Source organism: Myxocyprinus asiaticus, chromosome 16, assembly GCF_019703515.2.
Source record: "Myxocyprinus asiaticus isolate MX2 ecotype Aquarium Trade chromosome 16, UBuf_Myxa_2, whole genome shotgun sequence".
NCBI classification, from domain to species: domain Eukaryota; kingdom Metazoa; phylum Chordata; class Actinopteri; order Cypriniformes; family Catostomidae; genus Myxocyprinus; species Myxocyprinus asiaticus.
The window spans coordinates 15,513,013-15,529,723 of NC_059359.1; the positions used below are offsets into that span (position 1 = coordinate 15,513,013).

General features: G+C 40.4%; 1 protein-coding gene across 11 annotated transcripts in view; it reads left to right on the forward strand.

The window, feature by feature from the left end:
• The window catches only part of LOC127453603 (receptor-type tyrosine-protein phosphatase U-like), a 374,740-nt gene that overhangs the window by 264,181 nt on the left and 93,848 nt on the right, over positions 1-16,711 (forward strand). For all 11 annotated transcript variants that reach the window (XM_051720082.1, XM_051720086.1, XM_051720087.1 and 8 more), the window contains exon 13: positions 10,635-10,671. In XM_051720082.1, coding sequence (XP_051576042.1) covers positions 10,635-10,671 — 37 coding nt within the window. The remainder of the gene's footprint in view (positions 1-10,634; positions 10,672-16,711) is intronic.

A 16,711-nucleotide genomic window follows, 5' to 3' on the forward strand; every position in this document is an offset into this window, starting at 1 on the left:
ATATATATATATATATATATATATATATATATATACTACCGTTCAAAAGTTTGGGGTCACTTGCCTAAAAAGTTTCTCAAGATCTTAAAAACCTTTTGATCTGAAGGTGTATGCTTAAATGTTTGAAATTAGTTTTGTGCCAACATATTAATTTATTTAATTACAAAGCTAAAATTGTATTTAAAAAAAAAAGTTTTTGAAATGGATGACTTGGACCAAATAATTAAGAAAAGCAGCCACTAAGTGCCCAGCATATATATGGGAACTCCTTCAATACTGTTTTAATATTTCCATTTCTATTATTCCATAGTTGTGATGACTTTACTGTTATTCTAAAATGTGAAAAATGAGTAAGTGACCCTAATCTTTTGAATGGTAGTTTATATATATATATATATATATATATATATATATATATATATATATATATATACAGTGCCTTGCAAAAGTATTCATACCCCTGACCAATTATCTCATATTATCGAATTACAAATGGTACACTGAAATTTCATTCTGATTGATATTTTATTTTAAAACACTGAAACTCAAAATCAGTTATTGTATGGTGACTGTTTTTTTGTTGGGAAATATTTTTATGAAAATAAAAAAACTGAAATATCTTGCTTGCATAAGTATTCAACCCCCACACCTTAATATTTGGTCGAGCCACCTTTTGCTGCAATAACTGCTTTTAAGTCTTTTGGGGTACATATGTACCAGCTTTGTACACAGTGACGAAGTGATTTTGGCCCATTCTTCTCGGCAGATTTGCTCCATGTTGTTCAGGTTGGTTGGGTGATGCCTGTGGACTGCAATTTTCAAATAGTGCCACAGATTCTCAATAGTACTTAGATCAGGACTTTGACTGGGCCACTGTAGGACATTTATCTTTGTGTGCTTGAGCCACTCCAGTGTTGCTTTGGCCTTGTGCTTGGGATCATTGTCATGCTGAAAGGTGAACTTCCTCCCAAGCTTCAGTTTTTTAGCAGACTGAAGCAGGTTCTCTTGCAGTTTTTCCCTATATTTTGCTCCATCCATTCATCCTTCAATTCTAACAAGATGCCCAGTCCCTGCTGATGAGAAGCATCCCCACAGCATGATGCTGCCACCACCATACTTCACTGTAGGGATGGTGTGTCTTGAGGCATACAAAGTGTTAGGTTTGCGCCACACATAGCACTTTGAGTTTTGGCCAAAAAGCTCTATCTTGGTCTCATCTGACCTCAAAACCTTCTCCCACATCACAGCTGGGTCACTCACAAACTTTCTGGCAAACTCCAGATGTGCTTTCAGATGGTACTTTTTGAGTAACGGCTTCTTTCTTGCCACCCTTCCATACAGGCCAGCTTTATGCAGTGCTCTTGATATGGTTGACTGGTGCACCATTACTCCACTCCCAGCCACTGAACTCTGTAGCTCCTTCAAAGTGATTGTTGGCCTCTCTGTGGCTTCTCACACAAGTCTCCTTTTTGTTAGAGCGCTGAGTTTTGGGGATGGCCTTTTCTTGGCATGCCTGGGTGGTTTGGTACAGCTTTTATTTCCTGATTATTGATCCAACTGTGCTCACTGGGATATCCAAACATTTGGATATTATTTTGTACCCTTTCCCTAATCTATGCATTTTTATTGCTTTATCTCTAACTTCTGTGGAATGCTCTTTAGTCTTCATTTTCCTTCAGATTCACAGTCTGACCAATGATCCTGATTGCAACTTTAATGATTCATAGGTGGATGCCAATGGTAAAGTAATTGTGTCCTCGTTAGGGCAATTTCTTTCATCGGTGTAACCTGGCAGCTTCCACAGCACAGGGGTTGAATACTTATTTCAGGTTTTTTTATTTATTTATATATTTACCAACATAAAACCAGTTTCACCTAACAATAACTGATTTTGAGTTCCAGTGTTTTAAAATAAAATATCAAAGAGAATGAAATTTCATTGCACCATTTGTAATTCAGTAATATGAGATAATTGGTCAGGGGTCTGAATACTTTTGCAAGGCACTGTGTGTGTGTGTGTGTGTGTATATATATATATATATATATATATATATACACACACACACACACACACACACACACACACACACACACACACACACACACACACACACATATATATAGTTGAAGTCAGAAGTTTACATACACTTAGGCTGAAGTCATTAAAACTCATTTTTTTACCACTTCACAGATTTCATATTTGCAAACTATAGTACACTTAGGCTGAAGTCATTAAAACTCATTTTTTAACCACTTCACAGATTTCATATTAGCAAACTATAGTTTTTGCAAGTCGTTTAGGACATCTACTTTGTACATGACAGGAGTAATTTTTCAAACAATTATTTACAGACAGATTGTTTCACTTTTAATTAACTATATCACAATTAAAGTGGGTCAGAAGTTTACATACACTAAGTTAACGGTGCCTTTGAGCAGCTTGGAAAATTCCAGAAAATGATGTCAAGCCTTTAGACAATTAGCTTCTGATAGGAGGTGTACTGAATTTGAGGTGTACCTGTGGATGTATTTTAAGGCCTACCTTCAAACTCAGTGCCTCTTTGCTTGACATTATGGGAAAATCAAAAGAAATCAGCCAAGACCTCAGAAAAAAATTGTGGACCTCCACAAGTCTGGTTCATCCTTGGGAGCAATTTCCAAACACCTGAAGGTACCATGTTCATCTGTACAAAAAATAGTATGCAAGTATAAACACCATGGGACCACACAGCCATCATACCACTCAGAAAGGAGACGCATTCTGTCTCCTAGAGATGAACGTAGTTTGGTGTGAAAAGTGCAAGTCAATCCCAGAACAAAAGTAAAGGACCTTGTGAAGATGCTAGAGGAAACAGGTAGACAAGTATCTATATCCACATTAAAACGAGTCCTTTATCGACATAACCTGAAAGGCTGCTCTGCAAGGAAGAAATAACTATTATTCTGACATTTCACATTCTTAAAATAAAGTAGTGATCCTAACTGACCTAAGACAGGGAATGTTTACTACAATTAAATGTCAGGAATTGTGAAAAACTGAGTTTAAATGTATTTGGCTAAGGTGTGTGTAAACTTCTGACTTTAACTGTATATACACTACCGGTCAAAAGTTTTGAAACACTTGACTGAAATGTTTCTCATGATCTTAAAAATCTTTTGATATGAAGGCGTATGCTTAAATGTTTGAAATTAGTTTTGTAGACAAAAATATAATTGTGCCACCATATGAATTTATTTCATTATAAAACTAAAATTAAATTAAAATTCTTTTTTTTTTTTAAATTGATGACTTGGACCAAATAATAAAGAAAAGCAGCCAATAAGTGCCCAACATAGATGGGAACTCCTTCAATACTGTTTAAAAAGCAACCCAGGGTGATACCTCAAGAAGATGGTTGAGAAAATTTCAAGAGTACATGTCTGCAAATTCTAGGCAAAGGGTGACTATTTTGAAGATGTTAAAATATAACACAGTTTTGATTTATTTTGGATTTTGTTTAGTCACAACATAATTCCCATATTTCCATTTATGTTATTCCATAGTTTTGATGACTTTACTATTACGTATTCTAAAATGTGAAAAAATTTTTTAATAAAGAATGAGTGTTTTTAAAAACTTTTGACCGGTAGTATATATATATATATATATATATATATATATATATATATATATATATATATATATATATATATACACACTACTGGTCAAAAGTTTTATATATATATACACACAACCACACACTGGCAGCCAAAAGTTTGGAATAATGTACAGATTTAGCTGTTTCGGAAGGAAATTGGTACTTTAATTCACCAAAGTGGCATTCAACTGTATAGTCAGGACATTATTGATGTAAAAAATGTCTTGGTTACTAATGTAACCTTGGTTCCCTGATGGAGGGAACGAGACGTTGTGTCGATGTAGTGATACTAGGGGTTCGTTCTTGAAAGCCCCAATCACCTTTGCTTAAAATAGAAAAGGCCAATGAGAATTGGCGAGTGGAATTTGCATGCCACTCTCCACCCCTGGACATACGGGTATAAAAGGATATGGCGTGCACCACTCATTCAGATTTATGCTGAGGAGCCGATAGAGAGTCCCGGCCATGTCAGCAGCCAGTTCAGCACCGTGGCAGGAGGGACACATTGTCTCATTCCCTCCATCAGGGAACAGAGGTTACATCAGTAACCAAGACGTTCCCTGTCTCACTCACTCAACATTGTGTCGATGTAGTGACACTAGGGGTTCCTATAGGAAATGCCGCAGGCGCTGAACCCTGTCACGAGGTACGGAGTGGACATGGGCAAGCTGCTGCGTGCCTCGCAGTGAGCGCTCAACCACGTCGTGACCTTCCAGCGAGTTAGGTAAGGCATCTCGTTTGACGTCCCGTTAAGGGGGGAGGAGGCACTTACCCAAGTAGGCTACCGGCGGTGCCTTTCCTGATTTGCTGTTAAGCAATTTCCCGCCGAGCACTTTCTAGAATAACGCTGGGAAGTGCTCTTCCCTCTCCAGGAAGGAGAGCACTACGGATACCACATCCTACTGGAGGGAGGTTAACATGTGGAGAATACCTCACATGGACTTACCAATGGGGAAGTTCACATATGGAATGATACCATCGGAGAACCCTATCTACAGAGAGGGTATGCAGCCACAGTGGCCAAGGCAGAGAAAGCTCTGGCGAGGGGAATCACAGGGTTTACCTAAGGGGGAATCACCACGCATGGAGCACTGAGCCCGAGCACACGGGCTCACCTGAAAAGGGACATACCATGAGTAGTGGGCCTGGTGTCGTTACTCCTCTGCCGAGTTTGTCACCAAACAGTGCTTAAGAATTAAAGAGGCGTCTGGGGTTCACCGGATACGGGGCTAGGTCTTCCACGTCCCATCCAGGAGCCAGACATGGAGATTCCAGAGGTCCGGCCGCGGGTGCTGGAGGGTGCCCTGCCCCTGAGTGAGAAGGTCCTGCCTCAGGGGAATGCGCCAGGGAGGTGCTACTACCTGGAGCATCAGATCCGAGAACCAAGCCCGGTTCGGCCAGTACGGCGCAATGAACAGGACTTGCTGCTCGTCCTCCCTGACTTTGCACAGAGTCTGTGCAATGAGGCTCATTGGAGGAGACGTATACATGCTCAGCCCCCGAGGCCAGCTGTGCGCCAAGGCACCCGTGCCGAGGGGAGCCTCGGACAGGGAGTACCAAAGGGGGCAGTGAGAGAACTTTTGGGAGGCGAACAGGTCTACCTGTGCCTCCCCGAATCTCTCCCAAATCAGCTGGACTACGTGGGGGTGGAGTCCCCACTCCCCACGGAGCGTTACCTGCCATGAGAGCACGTCCACTGCACGGTTGAGGACACCCGGAAGGTGAGTGGCTCGCAGTGACTTCAACGTCTGCTGACTCCAGAGGAGGCGGCGGCGGGTGAGTTGCGACATGCAACGCGAGCAGACACCGCCTTGGCGGTTTATGTACGCTGCAGTCGCTGTGTTGTCAGTCCGGACCAACACATGCTTGCCCTGAATCATCGGCCAAAGCCTCCGCAGGGCCAGCAATACCGCCAGCAATTCTAAGCAGTTGATGCTCTGCCAAAGGAGACTGCCTGCTCATTGCACACGGCGGCCCAGCCCGAGTTCGAGGCATCTGTCATGACCACGACGAGCCCTGAGATCTGCTCTAATTAATTTATAATTTTATTTATTTATCACACATTTGCACATATACAGTGAAATTCTTTTTTTTTTCCACATATCCCAGCTAAGCTGGGGTCAGAGCGCAGGGTCAGCCATGATACAGCGCCCCTGGAGCAGATGGGGTCAAGGGCATTGCTCAAGGGCCCAACGGCATCATGGTGGTGTTGGGGCTTGAACCCCCGACCACCTGGTCAGTAACCCAGAGCCTTAACCGCCAAGCAACCACTGCCCCTTTAGGGGAACACCTGCCCGTAGAAACGGCAGGTCCGACCAAGGGCTGAAAGTCTGACGGCACTATGGTGTGATGGTCACACGCCGGGTGCAGTGGCACCATGCTCACCTCGGGACTCGAGTCTGTAGCCAGTGCTGATATGCATCAACCCGAGGGGGAGAACCGCTGCCGAGGATGGCATGTGTCCCAGGAGCCTCTGAAATTGTTTCACTGGCACCGCTATCTTCAGGCAGGTCAGCACTGACTGAGCACGTTTGGTCGTAAGACATGCCTTGAGAGTGACCGAGTCCAACTCCATACCGAGAAAAGAGATGCTCTGCACAGGGGAGAGCTTGCTCTTCTCCCAGTTGACCTGAAGCCCGAGTCGGAAGCACAAGGTCCCTGTGCGCACACAATATTTCTCGTGAGTGAGCTAGGTTTAGCCAGTCATCGAGATAATTGAGCCACAGGTGCCGCTCTTGGACCACAAGAGTGGACATCATCTGGCCCAGGGCACGCGCCGTGACTTTCACCGCCCGTAAGGCGAGGTCGGTCACAGTACGCACTTCCTGCATCAGCCCTGGGTCGGTTCTACACTTGTGCAGATCTTTCAGCACGTTGGCCTGGTAGACCTACAGGATGGCCATGCCTTGCACGGCAGAAGTGGCTTGACCTGCGGCCTTGTAAGCCTTCGTCATTAATGAGCAGCACAGGCCTTGGAAGGGAGCCTTGGTTGGTCGCGCCAGGTGGCTGCACCTCTACGGCGCACTCTACCTGGGGGAGCGAACGACACATTAAATCCGCCCTGAGGCGGACCGCCTGTATTGCTTGACAGCTCTTCCAGATAGAACGAGCATGCTGGGGGATGGGAGGTCCGCGGGGGTTGAGCCGGCAAAAACGCTGCCATATCCACATCCAGAACGCCCGCGGTGCTTTCCGACCCGGCCGGCTGAGCATCAGCCCAGGACGGAGAGGGTCGAGGGGCAGCCGCTGTGGCTCCTTGCTTCATGAAGAAGGAAGTGAGCTGTGACCGCACCGTTCTGATGGGCATGTTCTCGCAATGAGAACATAACCCTTCCACGAAAGCTGCCTCGGCATGCTGGCACCCCAAGCGAGAGATAAAGGAGAGATAACGGCCAAATCCAGTAGCACAAACACAGAAGGACATCTTTAAAAAGCGTTTGCGCAAGCTCTTTTAGAAGGAAATATACTCTTTTGAATATACTCTTTTAGCACCCGCAGACTCAGCTGCCGAAGTGCCCAGGGGAAGCACAACACTCGACCGTGCGAGGGTGACCACTGATATGCACCGTAAAATCCAGCAGCATAAGCGAAAGGTGAGAGAATGAACACAAGCATGCATTCGGCTCCGAAGAAAAAAATCTGAATGAGTGGTGCACGCTTTCTCCTTTTATACCCATTTGTCCGGGGGCGGAGAGTGGCATGCAAATTCCACTCGCCAGTTCTCATTGGCCTTTTCTATTTTAAGCAAAGGTGATTGGGGCTCTCAAGATCGAACCCCTAGTGTCACTACATCGACACAACATCGAGTGAGTGACAGACAGGGAACAGCACCATCACTATTTGAAAAAAGTCATTTTTGATCAAATCTAGACAGGCCCTGTTTCCATCAGCAATCACTCCAACACCTTATCCTTAAGTAATCATGCTAAATTGCTAATTTTGTACTAGAAATTTGCCATTATATCAAACACAGTTGAAAGCTATTTGGTTCGTTAAATGAAGCTTAACATTGTCTTTGTGTTTGTTTTTGAGTTGGCACAGTATGCAATAGACTGGCATGTCTTATGGTCAATATTAGGTCAATAAATGGCAAAAAAGAAACAGCTTTCTCTTGAAACTCGTCAGTCAATCATTGTTTTGAGGAATGAAGGCTATACAATGCTTGAAATTGTCAGTTGCCAAAAAACAACAGATTTTATACAAAGGTGTACACTACAGTCTTCAAAGACAAAGGACAACTGGCTCTAACAAGGACAAAAGAGATGTGGAAGGCCAGATGTACAACTAAACAAGAGGATAAGTACATCAGAGTCACTAGTTTGAGAAATAGATGCATCCCATGTCCTCAGCTGACAGCTTCATTGAATTCTGCCCACTCAACACCAGTTTCATATACAGCTGTAAAGAGAAGACTCAGAGGTACAGGCCTTATTACACTTTTTGAAAAGAAAAGATTAGAGTGGGCAAAGAAACACAGACATTGGACAACAGATAATTGGAAAAGAGTGTTATGGATTTTAACCCCATTGAGCTTTTGTGAGATCAGCTAGACTGTAAGGTGCATGAGAAGTGCCCGACAAGACAGCCACATCTATGGCAAGTGCTACAGCAAGCGTGGGGTGAAATGTTACCTAAGTATCTGGACAAACTGACAGCTGGAATGCCAAAGATCTGCAAAGCTGTCATTGCTGCACGTGGAGGAGTTTTTGATGAGAACTCTTTGAAGTAGTTTCATTTTTTTCAAATTGTAATAGTAATTTTTCATGTTATTAATGTCCTGACTATACATTGTGATCAGCTGATTGCCACTTTGATGAATAAAAGTACCAATTTCTTTCCATAAGAGCAAAATCTGTACATTGTTCCAATCTTTTGGCCACCAGTGTATTCTTTTTTGTGTGTGTGTGTGTGTGTGTATGTGAAATTACCATTCTTGACCTGTTTTTGCCAGGTGTCATGAGATTCACACATCCCTACCCTCTCTGTCTGTTTCTCTTTGCCTTTCTGTCTTTCTCTTCCATAATTTTACCCTCTTTCCCTCCCACTCTAAACCAAGTATGTGCTTTCTAATAAGTTCTCCTCTCCTGCCTTCTTGGGCCTGTTATATTTATAGTGCTCATAATTCATTTACTTAGCTTGAGTTTGCTGACAGATCCCCTTTTGCAGTGGCTGCCTTGACCATTCCCATAAATTTGATTAAATAGAGCAGGGAAGCTTAAAGCTTTGTGTCTGCATATGTCTGATCAAAGCTCACAGGCTGTCTCTTGTCTGCCATTTGACGTCACTCCACTTGGTGAGCTATGTTGTGTTATGGTTGTGACATCTAGGACCGGCTCTGTGCTAGAGAGAACAGGCATTGATATGCTCTCGTTGGAGAGTATGTATTGGGAACAATGGCACACTTGCATCTTAACAATGGCTGTTGGAGCAGATAAGTTTCTCGTAAAGCCTGGATTGACCTATATGACATTTCTAAGCATTTGGATCTTTAAGGGGGACTAATATATCCATGCATGTCCCTTTTCACTCTCTTTAAATATGAATGCATGTCTGTCTCAAGCTTTTTTCACTTCTTACCCCCTCCCCTTTTGTTTTGAATGTTTTCTGAGAAAATATAGGGTTATGATGGGCTTTAGGAGCCAAGGCAGCTTGAAATGGATTTTCAATAAAAAAAAAAGCAATTTACCCCCAGTTTGAGGAAAGGTCTCTCTCCTTTTTCCGGATGAGAAGATTTGCATAATTGGTCCATAATGCTCGAATTAGCATCTGTAAATCTTAATTTGATAATGCATCTTTTTGTCAAGGTGGCTGGACAGAATTGGATTATGGGCTTAGATCTCATTAGCACCATTTGACAAAGGTCGATTTCATAACACCACCATGTCATCAACTGAGATTTCAAACAAATTTATTCCTTTTATATTTCTCTCCTGGTTGGAAGTCATCCCTCCTGCTACTTTTGTCCACAGACACACACACACACCCCTGCACACACCTAGCTATCTAAATGGGGACAAATCATAGACTTCTATTTTAATGTAAAGCTAATTATTATTACTACTGACTAACTTTAACCCTAAAAGAAACCTTTTTGCAAGAAAGATGTATATCTATAGCTATATATCTATATAAAGATCTATATATAGCCATCTGATGACGAACCAGCTTTCAGCATTCTCACGCATTAAAATTCGGCAGTTCAAGCAAGTAAATAGAATAGATTTTACTTACATAAAACATAGTAAAGAACTATTAATGTTGTTGTACAGTTGTTTTTATGATGTTTAGTTGAAAAATAATATGTTTGTTTAATAACTTTTGACCACCAAGTTGTATTGAGCAGTTACAGGAAATTCATTCAAATGACTAGTAATATTAGTAATATATTAGTAATATTAGATGTTAATATAATTTGTATGTAATGTTTTTAGATGATATTTAATTTTAAATTTTATTTCTTAAAAAAATGCATATTAATTAATAACTTTTATAGTAAACAAGGCAGTAAAAATGCCAAAAATATCAATCTTTTTACACGTATGAACAGTTAAGAACATATTAATGATTTACAATATAGTTTTAAATGAAAACCATCAGGTTATTCATAAGCTTGAATTCCACTGTCAAAACTGACCCGCAAATGCAAAAGGTGTATGCAGATGCTGAACGCAATAGGAGGGTTAAATAATGACTGAGTGAAATTCAACACAGTCATCGCTCACTTCTTGGGAGAAATGCATTCCCAAACTATATCTAAGTAAACACACACACATATACCAACACCTCTTAATGCCATGGTGAGAATGAGATGCAGTGCTATTTCTGAATCTCTTTGTACTTTTTTACTGACATTCATGCTGTTGATGAATCAGCACAAGTCAGTGTGAGCCCATTTAACATCTCATCAGGTATCATGCAGTATTATTTCTTCAGTTTGACTGTTCCCCACAGCATGTCACTGCATCCAAACCGTCTCTCTTTTCTCTTTTCTCACAGGAAACAAGGATAAACTGCATTCGTATCGCCCGCAAAGGTGAGTCATTCAGTGCTGATGATACAGAATGCTGATGATACAGAAAATGTTCTTCTTAGAGGTACTGTGCAATTGTATCATATATTGTTCTTTGAAAGACAAAGTGAGGCAAAGCGTCCTAAGTATAAGGTCAGGGCAGAAAATATGGCAGAAGTTTGAGTATACTTTGAGTATACTGGCAGTTTGAAATTGAATTTAAAGTGGTTATATAGGGACCAAAATTTCATAGAGACTTGGGGGTAGGTTCTTTTGACTTGGGCCAGCAAGCACCCAGAACACCCTAGCACTTTTGCACAGGCAAAATCCCAAAAGAAAATTTAAAAATCTATTTATGTTTGTTCCTCACATATTCGCAATGCAATTGCCTGGAGGCAACAGGTTTTCTGATATGTCATCAGCATTCTACCTCTGGATACCCTGGGAGAACAGTTTGCTGCCCGTGGAGTATGTGTCAGTGTTGTTTTTTTCCTCATCACTGACTAACATCAGTCCAGGCTTTGGTATTAAAGTAATTCCTCTCTTCCAGGCCAGTAGTTCAGCTTTGTGATCTTTGCTCAAGCCTCTTGGTGCTGTAACACTGAGAAATACTCTGTAATGGGTCACTAGCTAATCTTACGTGTGACCATGTGTGCTCATTCTTATGTTTAGTATATTGCGATTCAAAACTGGTGTATTGCAATATTTTACTCACTTGTTTCTTATTCACCTTCAATGGACTTTGGTGCTTTATCATAGAGCCATAGAAGTAGTGTCAGGGTCAGTAAAAAAACAATGTGATGGAATTGCCCAACTTGGTTTCAGTCTGGTTATTATTACACAAAACCCTTGCAGTCTAGCTGTCTGAGGATCTGTAAGGTCATCCTTACAAATGGAACAAGGTATAGACTCGCTCTAGTTGCAATTTTGGTCAGATAGAAATAATTGAGTGTTCATTCGTCTTATGTTGAAATACACTTGCTCTGAGTGATGGTCAGTTTGTTTTGCCCAAAATATGTATATGAAAATATTTTCAAAATAAAAAATCTCTAAATACTTCAAAAAAAAAATTTCCTCCCACCTCTAGTGTGTAGACACACATATAAAAAAACATTTCACCTATCCACATCCCACTGTCTGGAGACAAGGCCAGTTAAGGAGAACAGGTCATTCTTTCATCATGTTTGTTTTGGGTGCTCTAGTTGGGGAGTGGACTGTATCAAAGCAGATATATCCAGGTCGAGCAGTCTCGGCTCAGACACGCTGCAGCATGAGGGCAGACAGATCAGTTCTTGGGTCCCTGTCCAGTCAGGCAAAAGGCCTTCACATCAAACACCACTGATGGAGTCACCTGTGTCTGTCAATACATGCCACACACCTGTCAGAGCCCTCAGAGAAAGATAAAAGGCTTCAGGAGCCATGACTTCATGTCAAAACAATAGGAAAGAATCACACTCCTGTCTATCGAGCGCCGTCAGAGCTAAGTGTGGGCAGGACAGTATTTATAGTCTACAGCGTGTGCTGCTAGTCAACAGAGTCTTGCTGTCAAATCGACCTGGCCGGCCAAAGGCCCTTCTGTTGAGACTGAGTAATCTGACTGAGAAAGACAACTAGTCCCACATGACTAAATGCCAGAAATGTTGTTCCACAATGCAGCTTATTCTGGCCAAGGGCTGCTTACTTAGACAGAAAGAGACCTTCCAGTGACAAGTGACCTTTCAAAGTTCATTTTGTTTTTATGTGCCATTTAGGGGTGGGTTTATCTAAAAATAGATTGTACCACAATAGTAGACTGGAGTGAAAAAATAATTTAAATATTGATGCAGCTGTCTCTGCAAACGGTTTTTTCAAAAACAACTGAAAAATATTGGAAAATGTGTATAGACTTACAGTTAGATACAGTTCTGATCCTGGAAATCGAATTAACATAACTTTAATAAGTTTGGTGCGACTGGCAAACTTAGGTAAATCTAGTGATGATTTTATCCTCAAATGCACTTGTTGTATTAACCTGGTACTTTGTAATGACAACTTTGTTTCCAGATGGACTGTCAGCCAATCAGATTAGAGCTTGCCAGATGGAGAATGTACTTTCCATTTATGTATGCAATATGCAGCATACAGTCAGTGAATGGACTACTTGCGGTCTGTGGGCATGCCATCTGAGACTAGGTAATGACTTGTCTTCCTAGCATGAAGCCAAGAGACAACAGTGGACATTTTAGGACTGTCTCATCGTTCATCTTCTCAGTGGGCGCAGACATGCCGTGGACACAATCACGCATACAGACAGTTGGGATGCGATTAATCATCTGCCAACATATTGATGAACAGAATGGAGGTCATTCAACTCCTCCTTGGTGTTAAATCAGAAATAATGATTAAACAAATTAGAGTCTTAACTAAAAGAAAAGCATAACAATACAAGGATTTAATGGATTCAGAAAATATGTCAGATAAAAAAAACACAAAAGAAAATCACAAAATAGATAAATACACGTATATAAAGTCATCCATTTTTAAATAACTCAAAAATACAACCCACTGAAATGACCACAACAACATTTAAAATGTATAGATAAAAAGTCAATTATTAACATTAATTAACATTTCTGATACTAATAGGAGTAGGCAAGACGAGTTTATTTATGTAGCACATTTCATCCACAGTGGTAATTCAAAGTGATTTACATGGAAATGATGAAGAGAATAAAATATACAAAAAAGTCAATTTTTAAATCACTTAAGAGCAAGAAAAATAAGAATAAAAATTAAGACATAAAAATGTAACACTGTGGAAACGCTGAACAAGTGCCCCAGTGGTCCGAAGGTCAATCACCTCATGATATTAAAACAGCCACTCCCGTGACCTTTAAAGGGATAGTTCACCCAAAAATGAAAATTCTCTCATCAGTTCCATGCCATTCCATATGTATATGACTTCCTTTCTTCAACAGAACACATTTGAAGAAAAATACCTCAGCTCAGTAGGTCCTTATAATGCAAGTGGATGGTAACACAATTTTTGATGCTCCAAAAAGCAGACAATCAGCATTAATGTCATCCCTATGACTCCAGTGGTTAAATGAATGTCTTATAAAGCGATACGATTGCTTTTAGTGTGAAAAAGATCAATGTAAGTACTTTTTAGCTATAAATAATTGCTTCCGTTAAGCAGCAGTATGTGCATTCACGAGAGGGCTGAGGTCACGTGGTCTCTCGTGTGACATATTGGCGTTGACGTTCACGTGAGAAGTGACGCATGCGTGACACACCCGGAAGAGCAGCGCTGTTTACGCAGTAGGAGGAATGCTGTACAGACTGAACGCTGTAAACAATTTAAACATATATGTCAGAAGATTTTGATTTAAGAGGAGAAGAAGAAATTCAAGTTTTTTCAACAGCCATATTTATTTGAACCTGAGTACTCTGACCATGAGCACGGGGAGATGGAGGAGGCTGGACCAACAGCAGCACAACAACAAGCCTCAGAGAGACAGAGAGCTCAGGAGACGTGGTGGTACACATGTAGGCAATGCCAACAGAGGTAGAGAGTGTCTGCTGCAACTAATGGAACGTTGCCATGCCATCACTGGAAAGACTGTGTGACCTCAGCACTCTCGTGAACGTGCATACTGCTGCTTACCGGACACGATGATTTCGCACCAAAAGCGATCGTATTGCTTTATAAGACATTAATTTAACCACTGGAGTCGTATGGATGACATTAATGCTGATTGTCTGTGCTTTTTGGAGCATCAAAAATCATGTTACCAACCACTTGCATTATAAAGACCTACTGAGCTGAGATATTTTTCTGTTTTTCTTCAAATGTGTTCTGCTGAAGAAAGGAAGTCATATACATCTGGAAGGGCATGAGGGTGAGTAAATGATGAGAGAATTTTCATTTTTGGGTGAACTATTCCTTTAATAATCACCTTCCTGAGGTCCTAACGTCCATCACCCAGTGATCTTGAAGCGATCACTCTCGTAGTCTCTTGTAGACCCCCAACCTTGATTGTTCAGATGTTTCCATCTGATATTTAAATTAATAAAAGTGAAAGAATAAAGAATAGAGAAATAAAATTATACAGTGCAATCATTAAGTGCTCAGTCAATAAATGCATTGCTAAACATTTGTGTTTTTAGTCTGGATTTGAATGTGGCTGTTGTTGGAGCACATCTGACCTCTTCTGAAAGGTGGTTCCAGCTGCGGATGGCATAATAGCTAAATGCTGTTTCTTCTTGTTTTGAGTGAACCCTTGGTATTTCTAACTGACTTGATCCTAATGATCTGAGAGGTCTATTGGGTTTATGTTCAACAAGCATATCTGCAATATATTTCAGTCCTAGGTCAATTAGTGATTTATAAACTAGTAATAGTACTTTAAAATCAATTCTAAATGTGACTGGAAGCCAGTGTAAAGACCTGTAGTAGAGTTCCCAAAGCATTTCTTCCTTGTTTTTGTTAAAAGTCCAGTCAAAAGATCCATTAATCCACCCAATATGAGGGGTCTTGGCTGTGGCGAGTTTCTATTTTTCCATTGAGAAATCTATTGTTTTCTTTTACCATAGCTTGTGCCTCCTTATCCATTTAGGTGTCATTTCCAATGGCTTGAAATATCCCAATGTTATCAACATAACATGTCGAAGAAATCCAGCTTGTCGAAAACATATAATTTTGGTTGTTACATTTAATTTGCCACATAATTGTCCTTCTCCTTTGAATCAAGATTCATTATACAGAGGAAAAACGATATCTGGATTACATAGTCTTACAAAACTAAGCTGCCGAGACTCCCATTTCAGTGCACAGGTGACAGTTTAATTAACAGTCCCTTGACAGTCTTCACAGAACAATAGACTTTCATTGTAACTTTAAGTGCTAATTTCCACTTTTGGGTGCGCTCAGCAGGTGCTCTCATTAATCTTGAAACAAATTTCATGCCTGTGTTTGGCTTAATTGATGTTCTGAGAAGAAACTCAGCACGACAATAAAAATCTGATCAGGCTTGCATCAAACTTTAATGGATGTTTTCCCATCTATAATTCATGCAATGAATACATTTTTATACCTTATTAAGGTCTTGTGATTTAGCTGTTATGGTATAGATTACACATGAATCTTCATTTACATGCGCATCTTTTGGAGTATTGTATATAGATGGTAGAGCTACTGTATAACACTGCTGAATTCCTATTCTGAATCAGTCTTTGTCTTTTTCTTTTCAGTAAAATATGTAATCATCCATGAAACAAAATAAATTCACCTTTAAAGCAATGTAATTTTTCTTGTTCTATTGGCAGATTTTTTTCCACTTACATATTTTATGCCTTACTATTCATAGAGGTTTATGATATATTGATAACACTTTACAATAAGGTTCCATTTGTTTACATTAGTTAACATGAACTAACAATGAACAATATTTTTACAGCATTTATTAATGCACTATGAACTAACATGAACTAACAATGAGCAATGGTATATTTTATTATCTAACATTAATAAAGATATAATGTTAAAGCTGTAAATAACATACTGTTAATTGTTTGTTTGTGAAACCAAATGCATTAACGAATGGAACCTTATTGTAAAGTATTACCGATTTATTCTAAAAACAGGTGAAAAAATGCCCCAAGGCAACCTCTCATGCAGTGTTAGGATGTGTATATATTTTTTGTTGGCTAACAAACAGTTTATTATTTAATATATAGTTTTTAAAGTGTTCAGAGCAAAACATAGTGTAAGTATGAATATTGTAAGATCACAGATAGCTTAAATGTTGGTTGTTATATGCACCCATCTGCTTTAAATGCTTTCTTCTGTTGGACAATCCAGTGCCATAACCCCAGTCAACAGAATGAGGACATGAGCAAAAGCTCCTTAGGTTTCTTTGCCATTCTGAGTGAGCCATTGCTGTTATAGAAAGATGTAGAAGTTTTGAAACTGCCCTGGGCTGTTGATGAAGCAGAGAGAGCCATGGATATTTCTTTAACTTGCTGCCCCATATCCCTCTTTCCACATGTATATGACTTATTTTTAGCTTTGGTCTTGCATGGA